General features: G+C 39.9%; 1 protein-coding gene across 1 annotated transcript in view; it reads right to left on the bottom strand.

The window, feature by feature from the left end:
* Positions 1–1,678: 1,678 nt before the first annotated feature.
* The window catches only part of LOC104950819 (CUB and sushi domain-containing protein 3-like), a 109,958-nt gene continuing 89,985 nt past the window's right edge, over positions 1,679–21,651 (bottom strand). Inside the window, exons 13-25 of the mRNA XM_010777401.1 lie at positions 20,259–20,432; positions 19,474–19,659; positions 18,203–18,376; positions 14,414–14,596; positions 14,072–14,248; positions 11,934–12,113; positions 9,902–10,075; positions 9,351–9,524; positions 6,474–6,547; positions 5,342–5,453; positions 5,059–5,238; positions 3,501–3,560; positions 1,679–1,857 (exon numbers count right to left, since the gene is read on the bottom strand). Of these exons, the coding sequence (XP_010775703.1) occupies positions 1,679–1,857; positions 3,501–3,560; positions 5,059–5,238; positions 5,342–5,453; positions 6,474–6,547; positions 9,351–9,524; positions 9,902–10,075; positions 11,934–12,113; positions 14,072–14,248; positions 14,414–14,596; positions 18,203–18,376; positions 19,474–19,659; positions 20,259–20,432 (2,027 nt within the window). The remainder of the gene's footprint in view (positions 1,858–3,500; positions 3,561–5,058; positions 5,239–5,341; positions 5,454–6,473; positions 6,548–9,350; positions 9,525–9,901; positions 10,076–11,933; positions 12,114–14,071; positions 14,249–14,413; positions 14,597–18,202; positions 18,377–19,473; positions 19,660–20,258; positions 20,433–21,651) is intronic.

The raw sequence follows: 21,651 nt of genomic DNA, 5'->3' as shown, positions 1-21,651 counted from the left end.
CTTTTGTCAGATAAGATAAGATAGTACTTTATTGATCCCAATTTGGGAAATGTTTGTGTTGCAGCAGCATAAACATTTCCCAAATTGGGATCAATAAAGTAATNACAGATGGAATATTAAATATTAATCTGAATATATCAATGTAAAATGTACAGTGTGATTTTATTCCAATTTATGTGAATAAGGGAAAGAATAGATTATGTGTATTCTTTCCCTTATTCACATAAATTGGAATAAAATCACACTGTACATTTTACATTGATATATTCAGATTAATATTTAATATTCCATCTGTCACATACTTATGTATACATAATACCTTGCTTTATATCTTGTTATTGTTAATTTGTAAATTCAACATGTATATTTTCTACTTTCTTGTTTATTTCTTCTCTTTTAATTTTTATTGTTCAATGCCATGTCTTTTTATGCTGCTGCAACACAAACATTTCCCAAATTGGGATCAATAAAGTACTATCTTATCTTATCTGACAAAAGATACATATTTTATGTAAAATCTAAATCTAAATGAAGCTGAAAATTATAATTTTGTAATTTATAATAATGATGAAATCTGGGACACAGCATAATGTTGACAGCATGTTCTGACAAAGAGTGCTTAATTAAAATAAATGGAGGCCATGTTTACCATATGCTAACTATATTAAAATATCCATTTATGAAATGTCACACTAGTTGTGCAGTATAACGTAAGTCTTATTCATCCAGTTGTATGTTCACTGCTTACAAACACATTCATTTTTGGCCCAAAATGTAATACACTTCCACCATTACAGTCTCATGCTGGTTCAGGAGTCTGGATGGATAGTCCGCCTGAGCTTGGGAAGTAGTGAACACACAACTGGAGAAACACAACTTTTATCCTGCACACGTAGAGTGAGAGTTTGTAAACAGATGTTTTGATATCGTTTTGCTATTGTTAAATCTGGCCCCTATTTACTTCACTCGAACAAAAATGTCCTCCATTTTTGGATTCTCCATCACAATAGGGGGGAAAAAGCGTTCTTATAGAATTGAAGGTAACACAGGCGGAGTTATTGAGACACAACTGCTCATTTTAATGATGAAGTATTCCTTTAAGAAGAGAAACATTAACATTTTATGCTACGGGGGTCCTGGCCTTTTGTGCCTGTGTGAGTGCAGCTTTAGCTGTTATTGATCAACAGTAAATCTGCTCCTTCAGGCCAGAAGATGAATGTTAAAAGTGGAATAGCTGCAAGGTTTTGTGATGTGGTGTTTGTGCTCTCTGCTCACTCCAAGAAGCAATTCTTGCTTCAAGAGGATTTGTTTTTTAATAGGGTCTTAACCCCCTGCAGACACTGTTGTAGGACCCTGGGAGGTCTGTGTGTGAAAAAGTGCACGTGTCAGTTTTGGTTGGAATACAGAAACAAAATTAAAAAGAAGCTTGGTAGCTCTGGGAAAGAAGAGAAAGCCAGACACAGAATAAGTGATATGAATAGTCTTATATGATGTTTAAATGGTTGAAGCTGCATTTAAACCGAAAGCTACGTGTGTATTATTTAGTTTGTCACCAAAGGATAAATAATGATATACTGTAGCATTATCAGGACATACATTATGACTATGACGCGTCCTGTCATGTCATCTCCCGTGTGCTGTACTGAATGAACAGTGTGGAGTTAATTAGTATAATTAATTATCCACTTGCAGACATGCCTGATAGGAGCAGTTCCATGTTTCCGTTGCTAAGGGAGACGTTGACTCTCCCTGTGGTGGAGTTGAAGCTGGTGATGCTCAGAGTCATCGGCTGCTTCCGCCCACGGTAATTATAGGAGCCTTTCCATATGTAGTTAGGAGCAAAGACGTCATCTGGAACTATAGGAGAGAAGAGTATCAAACGGGACACATTAAACCACAGGGCGTGTTGCTTTCACAAGATGGTTGCTAAATATATGTAGATAGAAATACACAGCAAGAGATATGTTAATATTTTTGGAGAACTTAGATGATTCTTCAGCCATGCCATGTTGTTCTTCAGCGATCTATCAGAACAGTGGAAAGCACTCGTGACTGGGGTGATTCAGCTGGTTATTGCTATTAATTGAGCACATTTTAGATCAGTGTTCCCTAATGTTAGCTCTCCTCTTTGCTAGTACAGGTTTTAATTGTGAGGTGCCAGAAGTGAGGATATCTGTGCAGCGTTTCTCGCTTGTTAACCCCTAACTGCTGAACCATAGGGTTCAACTTTCCTTTTTTAGCGCTCATTGAAATCGATAGCCAGGTGTTTCTCTCCAGATTTCAAAACCGTTAACAGATCACGTTTAACAGTTCTAGCTTTTTTATTTACTTTTGCAGCCCTTTCATTTCTCCCTCAGTAATATTCAGTGTGTCTCCTTTTGTTATTCACCTCCTCCTTTATCCTCTCCATCTCTTTTTACCACTACAAGTCCACCAAGAAACCTATGACTCACAACATAATCTGATATTTGAAACAATTTGTTCAGCACAGTAACACTTATGTAATGCGGCACAGGTACAGCATGTGTTTACAGAGTATTTTACAATGGCTTTGTATGCACCTAAGCCAATGATAATCAAGGACCTGTACTATCTGATTAATAACCAAACAGATTAGAAAATAACAGAACAGGGTAGATTCAAAAAAACAAAACAGTATGAACACGAAAGAGAAAACATAGGTCATGCCTTTTTTAAAGCTTACATTTGATTGTTTGACTTTGTTTATAACAATTAAAATTCTCAAAACTTAAGAAAATAATTGATTAAATGATGATTATATGCTTGAGCTGTATATTCATTAAACAAAATAAGTTAAGTCTCAGAGGGCTGAGGTATTTGATGTTATCCAATTTAGTTCAATCAAGTAAACATGTTGCAGAAAAATACATAGGACCACATTTCCCCTTTTTCTATTATTTGCTTAAGTGATTTTTGATTAGTAAATATATAAAGTTCAGGTCGCCTAAAACCCTATATCCATATATAGTACATGCAAGAATAAACAATAATGAATGCCTGGCTTAAGCTGAATCAGATGTAAAGGTTGCTTCCCTGTTTGGGTATTACAGCCCTAGTGCATATAGCAGCTGTAGGTTACAATACAAATCAAATAGTTATTCAATTACAACAGAACAGTACAGATAACAACAGAGCAGATCTGAAATATAGAGCACTGAACAAAACAGCGATACAGAGAAAAGCAGATCATCACCATAGTTCATCCTTCTTTCTATGGGCGTTGAGGAAACATACATTATTTAGAACCATGATGGAAAGAAAGCCCTGAAGTACAATAACATCGACAAAAACTCAAAAAGAACAACAGTGTAGAACAGGGCAGAGCAAAGTTGGACAGGAGCAGAGCAGAATCTATTAAAGTATAGAAGACAAGACCAAACTAAAGCCGACCAAAATAGAAACGGATAAGAAAAGTCAAGAATAGACAAAGAATGACGGGGGTACTATTGTGGAAAGTAAAATAAAGGGATAGAACTGACCGTTTAGTTTGGGGCTTGGAGTTCCTGTTGCTGGTTTTACAGGCTTCTTCTTCTCCCCAGCTGCACACACAGGAGAGACAGAGGCTTGAAGACAATGTCCAAATAAAACACGAGCAGAATGGTGGGACAAAGCATGTCTGACTCTTGTATAACTTACTGCTCGTTCAGAACACCACATTAGAATGCAGCGTTGCTTACTATTACTCACACATGTTCGTAATAAGTGACAAGTGTCAGGGTCCTCCAAGATAAGCCTCTTTAATGGTTCTTTATAGGCACTGCAAATACAGTTCATGACCAATAACTGTTGTGAATATTGGATCCTTTTAAGAATGGCCTTAAGACACTTTTGACTATTCAGGGCTGCACCTGCCATCACTTCAACATGCAGCCATTGTTGCCAACAAGTAAAGGCAAGCAGGAGAGAGTATTTGTCCTAGAATCTCAAATTGGATCAGAGAAAGCTCTAATTTTAAAGGCTACCACGGGTCAACAAGGTGGCAGACCTGGTGAGAGATTTCAAAGCTGAAGTTTGAATTGTTCCCTTGCACAACTTCCTCTGTTAGCATGCCTTGATAAAAAAAGACAGAAGCTCTACGAATGCCTAAAAAAACACATATTAACATAACTTTTACATCTTAGGGAATGTCCCTTTTCTCCAATAGTGTTAATGGAGGCACACTAAATGGGCCTTGTGGTGAGATTGTTTTGTCTACAGCCGTTTTCAGAGTCAGAGAGCCACTTTCAGGCTAATGGGGACGAGAAGTCCTTAAAGTGCTCAGAAGAGTGGAAATATCAACGTCTGAAATTACAGCTCAGCAAACTCCATCTGCTGTTGGAGATTGTGGGATACGATTGAAAGCTTCAGAACAGCTACTAAAAACACATTATGGATAAATGGTTTTGGCAAGTATTGATGTCGTCTGAGTTCTCCCTTATGGTGGAAACCCTATGCAAGTGTATGAGGTCATAAAAGGTCATTGGGCACTTACAATCAGGCACTGTAGGACTAGAATAGAACAATAGCAGAATGCCTGCTATTGCTAACACATGCCTGTATATGTCGGTCAGACTGATCCCATTAACATGAAAAGTGGCAACAGACAAGATATACAACTTGGTTTTAGAGTATTTTAGCTTTTTTTAGGACTTCGTCGAATAATTTAAGTGTAGATACATGACAACACATTTTGGTAATTTGAATTGGAATACCCTAACAATAAAATCAGTCTTCCATCGCTCTACCTAATAAATGTAATTAAGGCTAATCTAATAGTGAAACACCATGGGATATTGTTTTATCTTTGAGCTAATCTCACCCTTCTCCAGATGGCCGGTTTGCCCCAGTTTGCATGCTGATAGAGTGTCCTTGAGCAAGACGCACTAAATGCCCCTACCTCAAGATTCAAGGCTTTTATTGTCATCCGTACATAGCGACAGTGTAGTTATGTGGATGAAAATCTTAGGTCCCAGGCTCCTCCAACAGTGCAACACAATAAAACAGATAAAATAGTGCAAGTAATACAATTGAAGTCATGCATTGGTTTCTATTCCTTACCTCGACATATAGGCATCTTTCCCGTCCAGGTGCCGTCGTTCTTGCAGACTCTGTGCTCAGAACCTCCTGCCAGGAAGTAGCCATGCTGACAGCTGTACACCAAGGTGTAGCCAAAACCAGACAGGTCCATCCCCACCACGTCCACATGGAGCGGGCTCTCCGGCTGTTTGCAGGCATGGGCTGTAGGGGGGGAGAGGAGATTTGTGAACTGGAGTTAAGAGTCTGACGGACAGGGGATGGATGGGCGATAGGTTGACAGGATGATAGGATGAATGTTTCCTACGTATGCACTCAGGTTGAAAACCGGTCCACATCAGATCAGGCTGGCAGGTTCTAGAGGAAGAGCCCTGAATCAAATGACCCGGCTGGCACTGGAACGACACCACGTTCCCCACCTGGAAAGAGAGGGAGAGGGGATGGTGAGGGATGACAACACAAACAGGACTAAAGTGATACAATTTAAATAATGGAATACTACAAAGGTTTGCATTTAATCCAGTCATTACACCGGATAGATACATTTGTAAATTACCCATCTTATGACTATATTCACATTAGTAATTAGGTTGAAATGTAATTTGCTGTAATGAAATTTATATTATCATTATACTGTTATACATATGGGGATAAATAAAGTGCTCATTCAGTCCATTCCTATATTTCAGAGTTCAGCCGAAGCAAGGATGCTCTGGTTATTTTGGTGGCATTTCTTTCTTGTTTCTTGTTTCTCTCCTTGATGAGCCTCAGTGAAGGGGAAAACTTGGCTGAACTTTAGAAAGCCTTTTTTCTGTTCAGAACTGTACAGTGAATCATCCCTCCCCCATCTTTTACAGTGACTTAAACGCAGTAAGGGACAGGAAGAATAATTACAGCAACCATCACTCTTTTAACATATATAAGTATAGTATTAACGTTTAAAATGAAGGGAGGAAAATATCAGCATCATATGGCATCCTTCCTGATAGACTTCCAAGTTCAAAATGTTAGTCATGTAATCAAAACATCTCACATTTGTGTCCACCTTCTACCCCCTCCTGTCATGAGATATTTTGCCACCTCTATGTAGCAGCGTGGTAGCTATCGCTTCATTTGCCTGGTTGTAAAAGGCCATTCCAACAATTAGTTTCATAATTGATTCATCTGCAATCTACCTTCCACATTAATCAACTTTGACATATTTGCATATCCAAGTTAACATCTTTAAATGTCTTGTTTTGTCTGAGCAACAGTTTCCAAAGATGTCCGTTTCGTCTCCCGTCTGCCTCTCTCCTCTTTTTTCTTGGCGATACAATAGATGCTAAGCTCCATTTTCTTATCCTAGGAGGCACGATGTCAGCTTCTATATTAGTTTAAAAGTTAACTACTTGTATGGGAAGGTAGCTGGAGTTAGTTATCTGTCAGAAGGGGTAAGTTACCTTGAAACCGAAGGTCCGGTTTAAGGATCCGTAGCGTGGCGTCCCCGGGTTATCACAGCTGGTTTTGGTCGGTTCTGAAAGGAACGGAACAGGCGTGGAAGTAATTACACACACAAAAAATCTAAAAGAAAGACAAATTAGCAGAAGCTTTATATGCCCTCCCTCAACTTCCCTCTCCTCTCTGTTGTCATGGTAACTGTAGGGTATGTACCCCGGCAGGGCAGCAGGGGGCAGTAGTGCTTTATCAGAAAACGAAGAGGGGCCAGCTCTGAGAGTGTGTGTGTGTGTGTGAGAGAAAGAGAGTGTGTGTGGGGCATGAACATCAGCATGTAAAGCACATCCTGACTCAGAGCTCGATTCAACACAGCTTCCGAAATGACAGATTCACTCCCCACTCCTCTCTCTCTTACCCCCGCCTCTCTTCCTGTACCTCTCTAACTGCCCTCTCTCCCTCCCTCTCTCTCCCCTTCTTTCTCTAACTGCTCTCTTCCTCAATCTTTTATCTTTGCATGTCACTGTATCTCTCTCTCCCCCCCTCCACTCCGCTGCCCCCCTTCTTCTTCCTTATTTAAAGAGCAGGCTGCTTGGGCTCAAAACTCATTCTGTTTCTCTCACATCACACACTAACATACAGCTGCAATCACACACTAATAAATCACCCCAGCACACACACCCAAAGCCCAACAGCGGACATTACATTCACTTCCATCACAGCAGAAAACACTGGGATGTTTGTGTGTATGCTCGTGTTTGTTTCACAGTCTTGAGAAGAAGTCGTGGTATACAACGGGAAGATTTCCCTGAGCATGCTGTAACTTCTTCTGCTGCAGTCGCTATAGATTAAGTCTTTACATCAGTGGAGTAACACTTCAGAGGGAGCCTTCTATTTTTAGATAGTCGATTTCACAAGGAGCATTCACCTTTATACTAGCTGTAGAGTTCTGTTAGCATGCCCCATCTAGCGCTATGAAGGAACAAAGAGTCGAGTGTCTGTTCGCATTACAAAAGCTCTCATTTATTACAATTCATCACCGTACTTGATGTTTAAGCACCTGCTCGGAGTCAGACATGTGAAGTGGTGCTCTAAACATCATGTGGCGATGAAGTGACCCAGTGGGACTATTTGTAATGTGTTCTGAATGTCCATTTTTTATCATTCCTGGATAGCAGCAGCTTGTTTTATGTCACCTGTGGATGCCCTTGTTCGGACACCTTTTCACTAAATATTGCATGGTACAGAGCAGATACCCTCCTCGCTCACGAACAAAGACTGTCTCTTTAATTTCTGAAAAAGGGTTCCAATATAAGATCCATACTAAATTACTCACTGAATATTTTTGAACATTATACTGTATTCATTTTCTTTAAAATGCTGGAATTCGGTTCATAGTCTAAGTACTTTGTACTAACGTCAAAGGGAAGTTTCTAGAATTCATCTTAAAACACATTGGCTTTGTGATTATCAGCTGCAAAACCTAGATTTTAAATAAGTATGTTGTAGTTATATGACATCTAAAATATATCTGATGACTCTTGGTGTACAATGAAAGTTGAAGCCTTGCCATTGAGGATGTTGGATAAACATGTTGGTGTAATGGAGTTGTGGTTGGTAGTAGGAGCTAAAGCTAATGACACAGACTTGTAATATTCACTTGAACTGTGTTTAAAAGTAGGAATAAGTGTTTGTAAAATGCAAAAAAGTAAAGGTGCCACATTTGAAATGATAGCTTTACTAACATCAGTGGAACTCTTTAAGGCTTGTCCTCCCCTGAGTCCTCCACTCATTATTATTCGGACAAGTCTGTGTAACTTTAACTTTGACAGAACAGCAGCTGCCACGCACAGCAAACCCAGGAGTAAATGGAAATGTGGGCGTCGACCATTAATTGCCATGATCATTAAGCAGTCACCAGTCCAGACCCCCCGCTGAGCCACACACCAGTCCTGATCAACTGACACCAACATAAACTAAATCATTTCACAGGTTACAAACCCACACATCTATTCCTTCAAGAAAGTAAACACATTAAAAACAAGCGAAACCGCAGAAATCAAAAGAAAATATGTACAGCGATGGCACGACAATCAAACCGGTATGTTATATTGTGTTTGGATAGGATACTTTTTACTTCCTTCTAAGAAATATCATTTTAAGATGTACTACCTCTGCATTTTAATATTAACCCAGACTTTGAAGTGGGTCAGACACCCCGGCCTGAGGATACCAGGCTGCGCTCCAGATTATGTGAGGGTGAATGATTGATGATATAGTCAGGAACTATTAAAAAGTAATCAGTAATTTCTTAAATAATTTTTTGGTGGAGGTTAAGAGCCTTGGTACTGCATCCTAAGGGGAATTTTCTTAACTAATAAATGTGTTCAGAAAAAAAGTGCTGAAGATTTGACTTTCATATTTTAATTTGGTTGGGTAAGACTTATGGGTCTAGGTTTCAAATCTCAGTATTTTCTGTAGCTCGAACCCCAAATATTGAAAAGTTTTCAAAAAATGGCATTTCATGTCTGGTCAGAGTAATGCTGTTTTTCATGATTCCCCTTTCTGATCAGTGACATTTAAATTAAATATGTTGCCCATTATATATTTTTATAAAGTTATGGTAGTGTAGCCACATGTTACAAGATCCAAAGTCATTTTAAACATCAGTACTTGCAGTTGAGTTTGAAAATGAAAAATGTGAAAAACGAGGGGAAACTCAAACTTTTTTATTTTGGCCAAGTAGGGAAAGAAAGTTGATATAAGTATGATACAAACTAATACCTTATGAGCATGAGATTCTCTAGTTTAAAGGAAGGACTCCCTGAATTGTATATTCTCGGTTTTGTTTGCTCATCAAGTGAATATAATTGAATACAAATTACCGATACAGCGAGGCTGCGTGCCGCTCCAGGAACCGTCACTTTCACATTGTCTGGTTGCCGTTCCCACCAGAAGGAGAGGTGGAGAACAACTGAACAAGACTTCTGATTGATAGATGAAACTTCGTCCCTCTTTGAAGCCTCCGACTGCGGTACCTGGGTCCCCACAAAACTTAGCTGTACACACACACACACACACACACACACACACACACACACACACACACACACACACACACACACACACACACACACACACACACACACACACACGATCCCATTTTACTATGTGGTGCTCACCTTGCAAATAAGCACAATGTAGCTCAAGGACAAATGTAGATTTGGTTTCCAACTGTAACTAATGAATGGGAAAGAATACTGACAGGCAGTGTGAGTGCTGACATATTTGTAGGTGTGTGTGTGTGTGTGTGTGTGTGTGTGTGTGTGTGTGTGTGTGTGTGTGTGTGTGTGTGTGTGTGTGTGTGTGTGTGTGTGTGTGTGTGTGTGTGTGTGTGTGTGTGTGTGTGTGTGTGTGTGTGTGTGTGTGTTCTTACGTAAGCACTGTGGTAGCATGCCGCTCCAGGTGCCATTGGCCACGCAGGTCAGGACGGCTGGGAACGAGAGCTCGTATCCTGGAGAGCAGCTGTAGCTCACACTGCTCCCCCACTCAAAGTCAGTGCCCTGCAGTACCCCGTTACTGATGGTAGGGGGGGCCGGGCAGGTCACAGCTGCGTGAGAGGGAGGGATAGGGGGAGAGAAAGGGAGGTGTTAGGAAAGAAAATAACAAAAAAAAGGTGCCAGTTTTTAGCAGCTGCAGGTGAAAAGTGACTGTGGTGGAAATTGAGGGATAGCTTTTCAGAGAGAGACTCATTGATTGGATCACTGATTTCAACGACTGATTTGGAATTTAGTTTATAATTGAATTCAATAACAGACACAGTTTAAAGTAATCAAGGCAATTACAAGAGGTTACACGTGGCTCTTTGTTTAGATATCTTGATTTTCTTAGGAGGCCCCTCCTGGGAGGAGAGCAGAATCTGCCGTGTTTGTCTTTAAATACAAGTGTTTAGTTGGATTTGGAGCAACCATGTTATTACACACCATGTGCGAGCTGTAAACATGAGACATTTTATATACTAGAAACATTCTCTGGAAAAAGCAATTATAAAGGTGGTTGTGTATAGTACACTCTAAAGAACAAATGTATGAACAATTTAAGACTGCCAAAAATATCTTAAGCTGAGTTAAAGCTGGGGTAGGCATCTTTGGAGAATGAGCAATTAAAAGCTACATTTTGAAAAAAAATATCTCGGCTCCTCCCCATACCTACATCGAAGGCCAGTTACTCAAAACACATGAAGCACTTACTCATCACTGTACACTGTATACCAAGGCAGGTTTACCATCACTCACTGTACGGAGGCTCAGTCACTGGTACACTTTTATCTATAAAGCTATGTTGGGCAAACTCCCGTATTATATCTGTTCATTGATAAAGCAGAAAGTTGCAAGCAGCTATTGTCTGCGATCGCAGGATATAGTCTTGTTAGATGTGCCAAGAGTAAGGACTGTCTTAGGGAAGTCAGCTTTTATGTGCGCAGCTCCACTTGCTTGGAACAGTCTACAGGCAAAATTGAAATTGAGCATTTTTATTTCTCTGAATGTATTTAAGGCACGTCTAAATGAAATGCTTTCTGACACTCTGGGTATTTGTAAATGTTGAATATGTAAATATGATATCCTCTGTTGTTTGTTTGTTTGTTGTTTTTATGTTTCATGTGGAACTAAATGATGCAGATCTCCCTTGTAAATGAGATCGATGATCTCAAGGGACCAATCTGTCTAAATAAAGGTTTGAAATGAAATGAAATGAATGCACACTGCATGACTAATGTTGGAGGAGAAGTCCACTAGAGGGCGTTGGGTATAGGAGTGCCACTGTTAACTTGATCAAACTACCTCAATGAGAGCTTGATAGGCAGATGGAGCACTCTAAGCAAGCTTATGAGCATATGATTAATTGAAGACTCTACTTAAAGGTCCCCTATTTTACTATTTTTCATCAATATATAATAGGTCTCAGATATATACAAAACATGTCTCTGAAGTGTTTGGCCTCGAAATACCAAACAGATCATTGCAGCATCCCATAAAGCCCTCTGTTTCAGCCCTGTTTCAAAAGTGCTGATTCTCTGTCTGTTACTTCAGATGAAAATAAGGAGCCACTCCCGACGCCCCTCTGAGAGGTATTTGGTTAAAAAACCCACAATGGTGCTCTAGGAGGAGATTCAGGTGATAAGGTGGGTGGGGGGTTACCTTGGTTGGTGATTGGCTAATGGTTACACAAGCCAAAAAATCGTTATGACATCATAAAGTGGCCAAAATCTGATCAGCTCATTTTCAGACAGGTTTTTATATAAATGGATCAGGACAAAAAGTGGGCAAAACTTTTTTCATGAAACTTTCAGAATCTCTTTCCACAGAGGGGACGCATGTTTATGTATAAAGGACATGGATTTTGCATAATAGGTGACCTTTAAAATAAATGATCTACCCAAGCTTCAAGTGGTTTTATTAACAATTTACCTGCACACATAGGCATAATCCCACTCCAGGTCCCATTGTTGGTGCATGTCCTCAAAGGGGACCCGTCCTCCTCCATCCTGTATCCTGGTTGGCACTGGAAGGAAATATTCTGACCAATCGTAAAGTCCTCTCCATAGCGAAGACCACTGGCAGGCACACCAGGATCCCCGCAGTTTATCACTAGGGAGACGGACAAGTGGGATAGGAGAGGAAGAAATTGGATGAAGACGTAGATTGCTTAACAGTTTTTGCTATGGCGATACAATTTAGTATTCACTTTGCATAAAGCTCCTACATGCGTGATTGAAATAGAAGGAGTGATAAAGAGGGAGAAAAAAGAAAGCTGAGGAGATGTAATTAAGTGAACAGAAAAAGGATACTGTCGACTTACAAAAGGGGAAAGGAGTCATTTGTTCAGATTTTTGTAGTTTGCAATCGTTTTATCACTGTTTTAAAAATCTGTGTAGGCCTATAAAGGACCCTTTGATAAATACACCAGAATGTCCTAGCTTTTGATTAAGTCTTTAATTGTAAACATATTTAATCTGGTCTTAAAAAAGTGCCGGTGATCCAAGGGACGACTTCATTAGAACTGCATATTTATCTTTATTAACTATACTTAATTAGTTTACTTATTTGTGTAATGTTCTGTTTCTACAGTTACATCACACTGTAGAGGAGCTTTGAGATTCAGTTACAGGCTTTCCTTCTGGTGAATGAAACAACACAGATATGTAAAATTGCTGCAGTTGTCCTGGGACTGTTTTAAGGAGCATTAGGATTCCCTAAACTATACTTATAACGCTTCGTCCTTCACGGTCTAATAGGCACTTTAAATGCTTTTACCCACCCCAGATAATGTCATGGCTGTAAATAGATTTATTGTAATGTACTGTAAAAGGCTATATCCTTAAAGTCAGGGGATTCTTAAAAAACATAGTTTCTTGCCAGGAACCCATCGTAAAGAGATGTGGTTTCTCAGCATTTTTATCTCTCTTATCCTTACTGCTGTGTATTTCAACATTTAAATACTGTTGTTCATGTTGGGTCCAGAGCTCGGTGAAGTTTACCTTTAGACACAATGTAGAATTGTGTTTAACGAGGTATTTTGTTACCAACTAAAATTCATGTTAATCGTTATTGTTATACGCAACTGTACATTCAGATTTTGTAGTCTGTGTAACATGCAGCACTGATTAACACTTGTTCAACCATGGCCAGGTCACATTTCTTATGGCAGCTGAACGTTTTATTTTATGGTTATTTACAGAGTTCAAAAAGCAAATTAGCTAAAGTAAACAACAATCAAGGTTATTCATGTAACTCTATAAAGTCTGTAGCAGGAGCATGAACATTTGAGGCTGATTTCATTACTCAGAAGCCAACCTGTCGCAGAATAATTTAAATCGGTGCATGAAATAGGGTCCCAAAAGGCTGGGGAGCAGACCTTATAATCACACATCAGGAGTTTGGTGGTGTTTATTTATTACTTGAAGGATTTAATACCCTGATAATATACAGTAAGTAATACATAAAGCTGACAGTTTGCTCTTTAGCCTAAAATCACTTTGAATTTGAGTTTATTTAGAAAAAAAGGTTTTGCTAAAAAATGTAATGCTGAAAACTCCATTTACTCTGAGTGTCAGGTATTTCAACTATGTTCAAACTGATTTATAAGTCGTGGAGAAAGTATTCAGATCCACTAGTCAAAGTACTAATCCCACACTGTGATACAATTGAACTACAATTAAACGTCCTGCCTTAGGAGTCTTACTTAGTAAACAAATTACTATCATGTTTTACTATTATTTATAGATATCTAAAATGTTTTTGTTTAAATATAACTGCTGATTAAGTGTATATTGCATACTACTGCTGCAAATGCGTAAGATTGTGCTACTTAAAAACGTAATAATCAACACGTTTTGAGAAATAGGGTTTTTACCTAGCATGAATAGTATGGATATTTTTCATCTGGTAATGATCTTAACCAGATACATGTAAATGTAGTGGAGTAATAAATTGCATATTTTCCTAAAATTGTAGTGAAGTAAAAATATAAAGTTGCCGGAAGTGAATATACTCAAGAAACCTTGGGAAAGCTTTCCACCACTGTAATCATCCATCAGGTTACTCACTGGTGCAGTTGGGCTGCGCTCCTGACCAGGTCCCGTTGGCCTGACACAGCCTGGTGGTGGTGCCGCTGAGCAGGTAGCCCTCCACGCAGGAGTAGATGACCGAGTGAGAAAACGTTGTTCCATCCAAACGAAAGACCCGGCCATTACTGGGAGTGCCAGGGTTACCACACTGGACAGCTGGGGGGGAAATGAAAGAATGAGAGAGAAAAGAGCATCTCAGTGAGTTCCAGCTCTGTGAATATGCTCATATAAACTGACTGTGCAGTACATGGGTGGATCTTTAGACTGGATCAGTGTCAGACTGTTGTTTTGTGTTGAGATTAAGTAAAATGATCTTCCTACGTTTACAGAAGGGCTGTGTGCCAGACCACGTCCCATTAGGGAAGCACATCCGTTCTGAAGAACCAATCAGATCGTAGCCCTCTGTGCAGCTGAAATAAACCTTGGAACGGATCTTGAAATCCGTTTGTTCCCTGGAACCCTGGGAGGGAATGCCGGGATCGCCGCAGGAACCCGTTGTGTCGCCTACAGGGAGAGCAACGAGAAGACAGAGTTAGGTCTCCGACTTCAAAACTACAACACTTTACATAACCAAGAATGTATTTCAAACCTTCAAATTACTTTTGACATATCACATTTTAAATCCCAATAGAGAACGCAAAAGATTAAAAAGACGCAAAATAACAATAATTGTTTTTCATCAACAAAATTGTAAAGTGAACTCAACAAAATGAGGTGAATATTTGCTTTGTTTGAATATGAATCACATTCTCGGGAGACTTGAGTATAGCATGGGTACAATTTCTTATGGACGACACACATATGTTGGTGACAAGACGCATATGTTTGCCTTAAGAGGGAATGTGTGTGAATGTGTGTGTGTGTGAATGTGTGTGTGTGTGAATGTGTGTGTGTGTGTGTGTATGTGTGTGTGTGTGCTGCTGGTTGGGACGCACTGTATGTGTGAGTGATTCTCACTCTGCCCTTGCCGAGTCGCCTGGTCAGCAAATTCTGCCTGACAGACAGAGCGTGCTCCTGGGAACACCCACACACTTTCACACACACATTGTCACCTGCATGTACAAGCCAAACATTCCTAGTCACCATTTCCAATTTTGTTAATAGTCTAACATCTGCATTGGTTTATATGTGCATATGATTAACGTCAAAGCCTGACTAATTAGATAGTTTTGGATAGCTCTGAGAACGCAGAATGAATATTTTATCATTTTTACAGTGATTTTCAATTTCCTCACACCATCCTCATCCATTATTGACCATAATTCAAGGTTTGCAACAAAGTCGGTGTTGTGATAAACAACCAGCCGAAGAATTCCCCAAATGTATGTGCAATGTTTTTGTGATTACCCTCATACTCTTGACAAATAACCTAATTTCACACTGGCTCGGTTGGTGCTTTACTGCATAAATCTAGAGGCTTGTTGCCAAATTGAGCTTACACATACTTCAGACACAACTCATAATGACATAACATCTTGAGCAATGCTTCAGGATTTTCTCAAGTGAAAATAAATAAGCCTTTACCGCTTTGTCTCAGGATTCTTTAAAAGCTCAGAAATGTGAGAAAATCGTCTCCAGCTAGATGGAGGTTTTCTATGTGAATATCGGGATCTAAAACGGAGCCCAAACACAAACAAAATGGCATCTTTAGAGATTTTTCCTCCTATACAACTGCAATGGAAGCTCACACATACACAGCTCCAAAGTCACCATGCAGCCTCCGGTGTATCTGGTCTCAACGGGGAAAACAACCAATTTACCTGATGTCACTGCTGCATGTGTGTATTTCTAAGTGCGTGTCATACAAAGTCTATGGCGTGCACGTATCTGTGTGACAGAGCATTGTGAAAACTAATCTCGGTCGTTTCCCTCAGGTGACTTTGGAACAACCACTAATCGGTCACACAGACATGCATCTGCACACACACACACACACACACACACACACACACACACACACACACACACACACACACACACACACACACACACACACACACACACGTGTCTATCTGATAGAAAGTATTTGGCTCTACTCTGACTCGGGTAAATTCACGGGTTACTGAGCTGAAGCTCCTTTTCCCAGGTTTGCAGGAGTTGTCATTAAGCTCGACGATAAAAGCTACAAGGCTATAACCTTCTTACTCGTCTGATCCAGAGACTTACTGGAGGCTGCAGAGTAGGGAAGGTGGGGGCTAATAAAACCGTTTGAACATCATGTCGTTTCTTATAAAATATGGTTTCCAAATCACATTTTTGTTTAACTAGCTGTAACTAAAGATTTAAGGAATAGCTGACATTTTGGCTAATTCTACCATTGCCCTTTAAATATGATGTAGCAGCCAGCAAGGGATCTTAGCATTAAGGTTTAAAGCAGGGAAATGGCTAGCTGCATGCATGTCTTCTCTGTTTTTTTTCATACTAATTACAACAATAATACAAAATATGAAAAATGTTGAGTTAAAACCACAGTTAAAATAGACTGTTCAAACAACACCTAATGAATACATATGTTAGTAGTGTGTCTGTTTTGATTACATTTTACTAGGGTAAAAAAATGTAAGCTAGGATGTTTTCGACTTGTGTGTTTGGGGAATCAAGTTTGTGAATAATCAGTAGATGGAAGCATTTTATAAAACCAATTCACTTCAAAAGGATAGCAGACCACCACATAACTCACTAATAGCATTAGCTATAACATGTAATTTCATCTACCAGCTGTATTCCATCTAAATCAAGATTAGTTTATTGGAAAGATCATGCTGGTATGACCATATGCATCAAAATGTGGTATCAATCTTTTATCAGTTAAACAACAGAACCAAAAACATGGAACCAATGCGGTTTAATGTATAGGCCTAATCAATAGATATTCAAGCGGTGAATGCAGTGCCTGAATAAGGAGTCAAGTCTCAAGTACATCAAGTCTCAAAGCATTTTTGTGTAGGTAGAATACCAAATCCACGTATGTTAGAAAATGCACAATCGGCTCTATTACATAATGTATTCTCAATAAAGTAAACATGAATGTAATTTGAGACTCCAGGGCTAGACGCAGTAACCACTCTACCTCCTAGTTTAAATACATGTATTATTACCCCTGAAATGTGGTGTCAGAAACATCATTACATTAGAAACAACATTAGCTTATCAACAGTCAACAAGCTGAATTGCTGACGTCGCTTTTCTACCATGGGTACAAACAAGCCAGGTATAAGCCATGAATCACTGCTACGTACACCATTAGCCTGGCTCACCCTGCGTATGCCCCAGGCAATAGCTGTAAATAACAATGAGTTTTTAGTCAACTCGTCTGGAATGAGTTTCCAGTGAGTTTGTTATATAAGCAGCAGCTGGAAGCCTCTCAGCCTGGAGAGTCATAATCATGCCTCCAGCCATCCCTCTGAGAACAATATAAGTTAGACGGTTTGTTTATACAAGATGGAAGGTAAGGAGGCTTGCTGTCTGGAGAGACAATATAGCTCAATAAGTGATGATATATGCATATACAGTAAATCCAGCAGGGGGTTGGGGGGGGAGGGGGAGGCTACACTACGGTAAACAAAGTTGTCTTAAATAACTACAACTTATGCTAAAGAAAATGCTCAGGTAACACTGAAGTATTTAAACGTGTTAATATTTAAAGAACCGCTCCATGTTCATTTGTATTCTCATCCTTCAGTTCTCCTCAAGAGAGAAAACACATTCATTTCTGAGAGACATCATAAGAAAGAAAAGTCGGTTTACAAATAGTTGAAATTGAACAACCAGAAAATAAATGCTCATGGCCAAGGGTCCATGGCTGTGGATTTACAGTATGTGGGTGTGGGGGAGGTTATGCTCCACAACCCTTTTAACAGACAGGGAATGATATGTTCTCTTTTCATGCGCCAGGCCGAGCCTCTATCTGTCCATCCATCCATCCCATTATCCCTTCCACTGAGTGCAAGGGGGTAAGAAATTGGGCCTGCATGACGTGCTCCACACTCTGTTGAGTCTACATGTTTTTAGACGTCTCATCTTTCATCTACATCTCCCATCCATCCATCTCCCCCTTCTGATAGGGTGGGCTACAAAGTCGGTATATTCAATAGAGGTTAAAATGGTTACCAGAGCAGAAGGGCATGGGGGCACTCCACATTCCGTTGAGCTGACAAGTCCTGGATGATTCTCCTTTCAGCTGTCTCCCGCCAAGACACGAGTATCGGACCGTTGAACCAAATGTAAACTTAACTCCACTCAGCACACCGTTAGGGGGAGAGCCGGGGTGACCACAATCCACAACTAGAGATCAGAAGAGAGGGAGAGAGAGTTAGGGATTGAGAGGCCGACAGCTAGTTTCAACTAAGCACAGCTTTGTGAGAGGAGCTGCATTAACACACATGTGAAGGATTGTGGGTAGTGAGGAAACAGGCAGACACACTGCAGATCATTTTCAGCACTCCTTTAATCAAGCAATATGTTTAAAGTGAGCTTTAGCATGTGCAGCTACAGTACTGTTAATTTCCCCAGGAGGAGGATATAGCAGAGAAATAGGGGGATCATAGAAGAGAGGGAAATATACTGATCTTTTATTGATTTCGATTTTGGATATCAGAATAATGCAAAAGTGTCTTTTACTTGTTTTAAAGTCTGTATTGCATTAAAGTTACATTCTCTTAACTTCACTAACTGTTCTAGCCCTTTTATTCTTTATTCATATCCAGTTCACTAATGATAATTAGGCGTATGGCGCAGTGGATAGAGCCTTGGTGTTGGGATCAGGGGGGTCACAGGTTCAAACCCTACTGCAGTCAGCATGTCGTTGTGTCCCTGGGACACTTCACCCCAAATTGCTCCTGTGGGGATTGTCCACAGTATGGAGTATGTAAGTCGCTTTGGATAAAAGCATCTAACAAGTGACATGTAATGTAATAATTGATCAAAATGTCATTGTTTAAATATACAGTATCAACACCTCTATTAATAAAAGCCAACAGTGTTTTTTCAGAAGACTTGTACTTTAAACCCACCACATTTTTGGCAGAACCTTGAGTAATTTTATTCTGGTGCCTGGTCCAAGTGTCCAATTAAAAAAGGTTTAAAGGTTAACATTCGTTCCACGGTCCATGGTGGTAACTGAGTGTTATTTCCATGGCCAAACAATGAGAAGTCTGCTGTCTTACCCCTGTCTGAAAAACCAAGGTTCAAAAATAACTACGAGTTTTGAGAGGTTACTCTGCCGCTGCTATTATTATAAACTGCATTATGTGCCTTTTGTATAATTAAATACGTGACAGGTGCAGCAACAGTAACTAAGGGCAGTCAGGCTTAGCAAAGGCAATTCACTATCTTTTTTCATTGTGAAATCAAAAAGACAAAAGGACACAGATCAAACTAACCTATACATTCGGGCAGAGGTTTGTCCCACTGTCCAGTAGGCTGACAGGACAGAACAGATGATCCAAACAGGTAATACCCCGGGTTACAGTCATAGAAGACCACAGTGCCAAAGGTGAAGTTCCCGTGCTCTATTTTACTCTGCCGGATGGAGTTGGCTGGGATACCTGGATCAGAGCAATTGACCACTATACACAGAGAGACACAGAGACACACACACACACACGTACACAGAGAGAGAAAAGCATGTGTTATTTGGCTTAAACATGGGAGAGTCAATTCTCTTCCCTCTCTTCCTTTTTTCTGCCTGTGAAATAATAAAGGGCTTAAAAAGGAGATTAATTAAGGATGGTGTTTAAAATGGTAAATATGGCAAATGACTTGATGATGTTGGCAGGTTTGTGTGTTCTGGATCCAGCACCCATGCAGGGTAATGCTTGCTTTCAATGGGTTGCATTTTACATTTTACACGATTCATTGCCATTTCATTCTGTAATCTTGGTGGAGCGCTGATAGCTTGTGTACGAACTTGTGAGCACAATCAAGACATTTCCATTCATGAGGCTGGAGCCAGGAGGGATGTAGAGAAATAAATCTAGCTCAAAACGTCAATAAATTAAATAAAGGATGAAGAGTCTATGAGCTGAAATGAAACGAGCAGTGGTAAAACACGGGAGAGACAACTTGGGAAATGCAGAAAGGGTAAATAAACATAAGAGTTTGGATGGTAATAAAAGGTTAGGGATAAATAAGGTTAGGGGGGAATACACTTAACTTTTCTCCCCACCTTTACACGTTGGGGGCGGGTGGCTCCACTGTCGGTTGGCCTGACACTGAGCGTGTGCGGGCCCCTCCATCTCATAACCCCGGTTACACACAAAGCTGACCACGTTGTCGAGGTTGAAGCCGTTTCCCACCGTACGACCATATATGGGACTTCCTGGATGGCCACAGCTGATCGCTAAAGGGAAGACAAGAGAGTGAACCGTGGAGACATGGAACAAGCAGATTTTTGAATATATTTAAATAAGTCTATTTTGAGAGTGCTCATTACAAATTAGCATGTCGGGTTGCGTCGTGTTTAATATGAATGTCTTTAAAACCGATATTAAATCACATGAAAGGATATAAACTTAAAATGTGTTAACCCCTGTTTACAGAAACACGTATATGTTTTGTAACATCTACTGTTCATTGCTGGACACCAGAATAATTCATTTTTTCCCCTCGATATAGAGATATAAAGTCTTTATGATGGGTGAATGTTTCTGGGTGCAAAAGTTTTTCAGCATTCAATGTCATTTAGTTGCAGCTGACCACTGGTTTAAATGTCAACATTGACTTTTCATGTCAAATTGGCGGATGTTCTCATTAAATTCAGAACATCAAATTCAGCAAAATCTCCTCTTGAGATAAAAGCTACACACGTACGATCTCTAGCAGTCATACAAATCTGAGACCATGTAATGTATTGCAAAAACAAACAACCTAAAAGAAGCACAGATTTGTGCCAAATATCAATAGAATTTTTACAAGTAATTCATAAATAATTACGAGATGCCTGATGATCTAGCAGACCCAGCAAATATCTCTATTTAGGGACAGCATTTAAAAAAAAAATTAGATCTTGCATCTTCTGCATTAGCATTAAGTGACCTCTGTTTGGCATTGTGCATCATAATTATTCATTGCGTTAACTTCACTCACTGGAGCTTCTTAGAAGTTTGTGTGTGTCTCTTGTCCTCATTGTGCTGACAAATGTGTTTTAATGTTTGTGTTAACAGATAGTTAAACTACCCCCCTTTAAAGGAGAGGAGAGGAGAGGAGAGGAGAAGAAAGGAGAGGAGAGGAGGCTGACCATAGAACGAAAAAGGGAAAGACACAGACGAGGAGGGGAGTAAGGTGCATTGGGAAAAGGAGAAAAAACCAAGACATTTTCAGAAAAAAGGAAACTAGAAGAGGTGATAGCGACAAGAAGAGCAGACAGGAAGGAAGGGGAGGAAGCCATGGCCTTATTTTCACTTGATCAGTGAGAATCAGAAGTTTGTTTGCCTGCCTAAGATACAAATGTTTTTGACACCGTCAGCATGCCCTGCAGACACACACACACACACACACACACACACACACACACACACACACACACACACACACACACACACACACACACACACACACAC

This window comes from Notothenia coriiceps, unplaced genomic scaffold (assembly GCF_000735185.1).
Source record: "Notothenia coriiceps isolate Sejong01 unplaced genomic scaffold, NC01 NC01_scaffold00000339, whole genome shotgun sequence".
NCBI classification, from domain to species: domain Eukaryota; kingdom Metazoa; phylum Chordata; class Actinopteri; order Perciformes; family Nototheniidae; genus Notothenia; species Notothenia coriiceps.
Note: the sequence above shows the minus strand (reverse complement) of the source record. Positions and strands in the feature narration are given on the sequence as shown.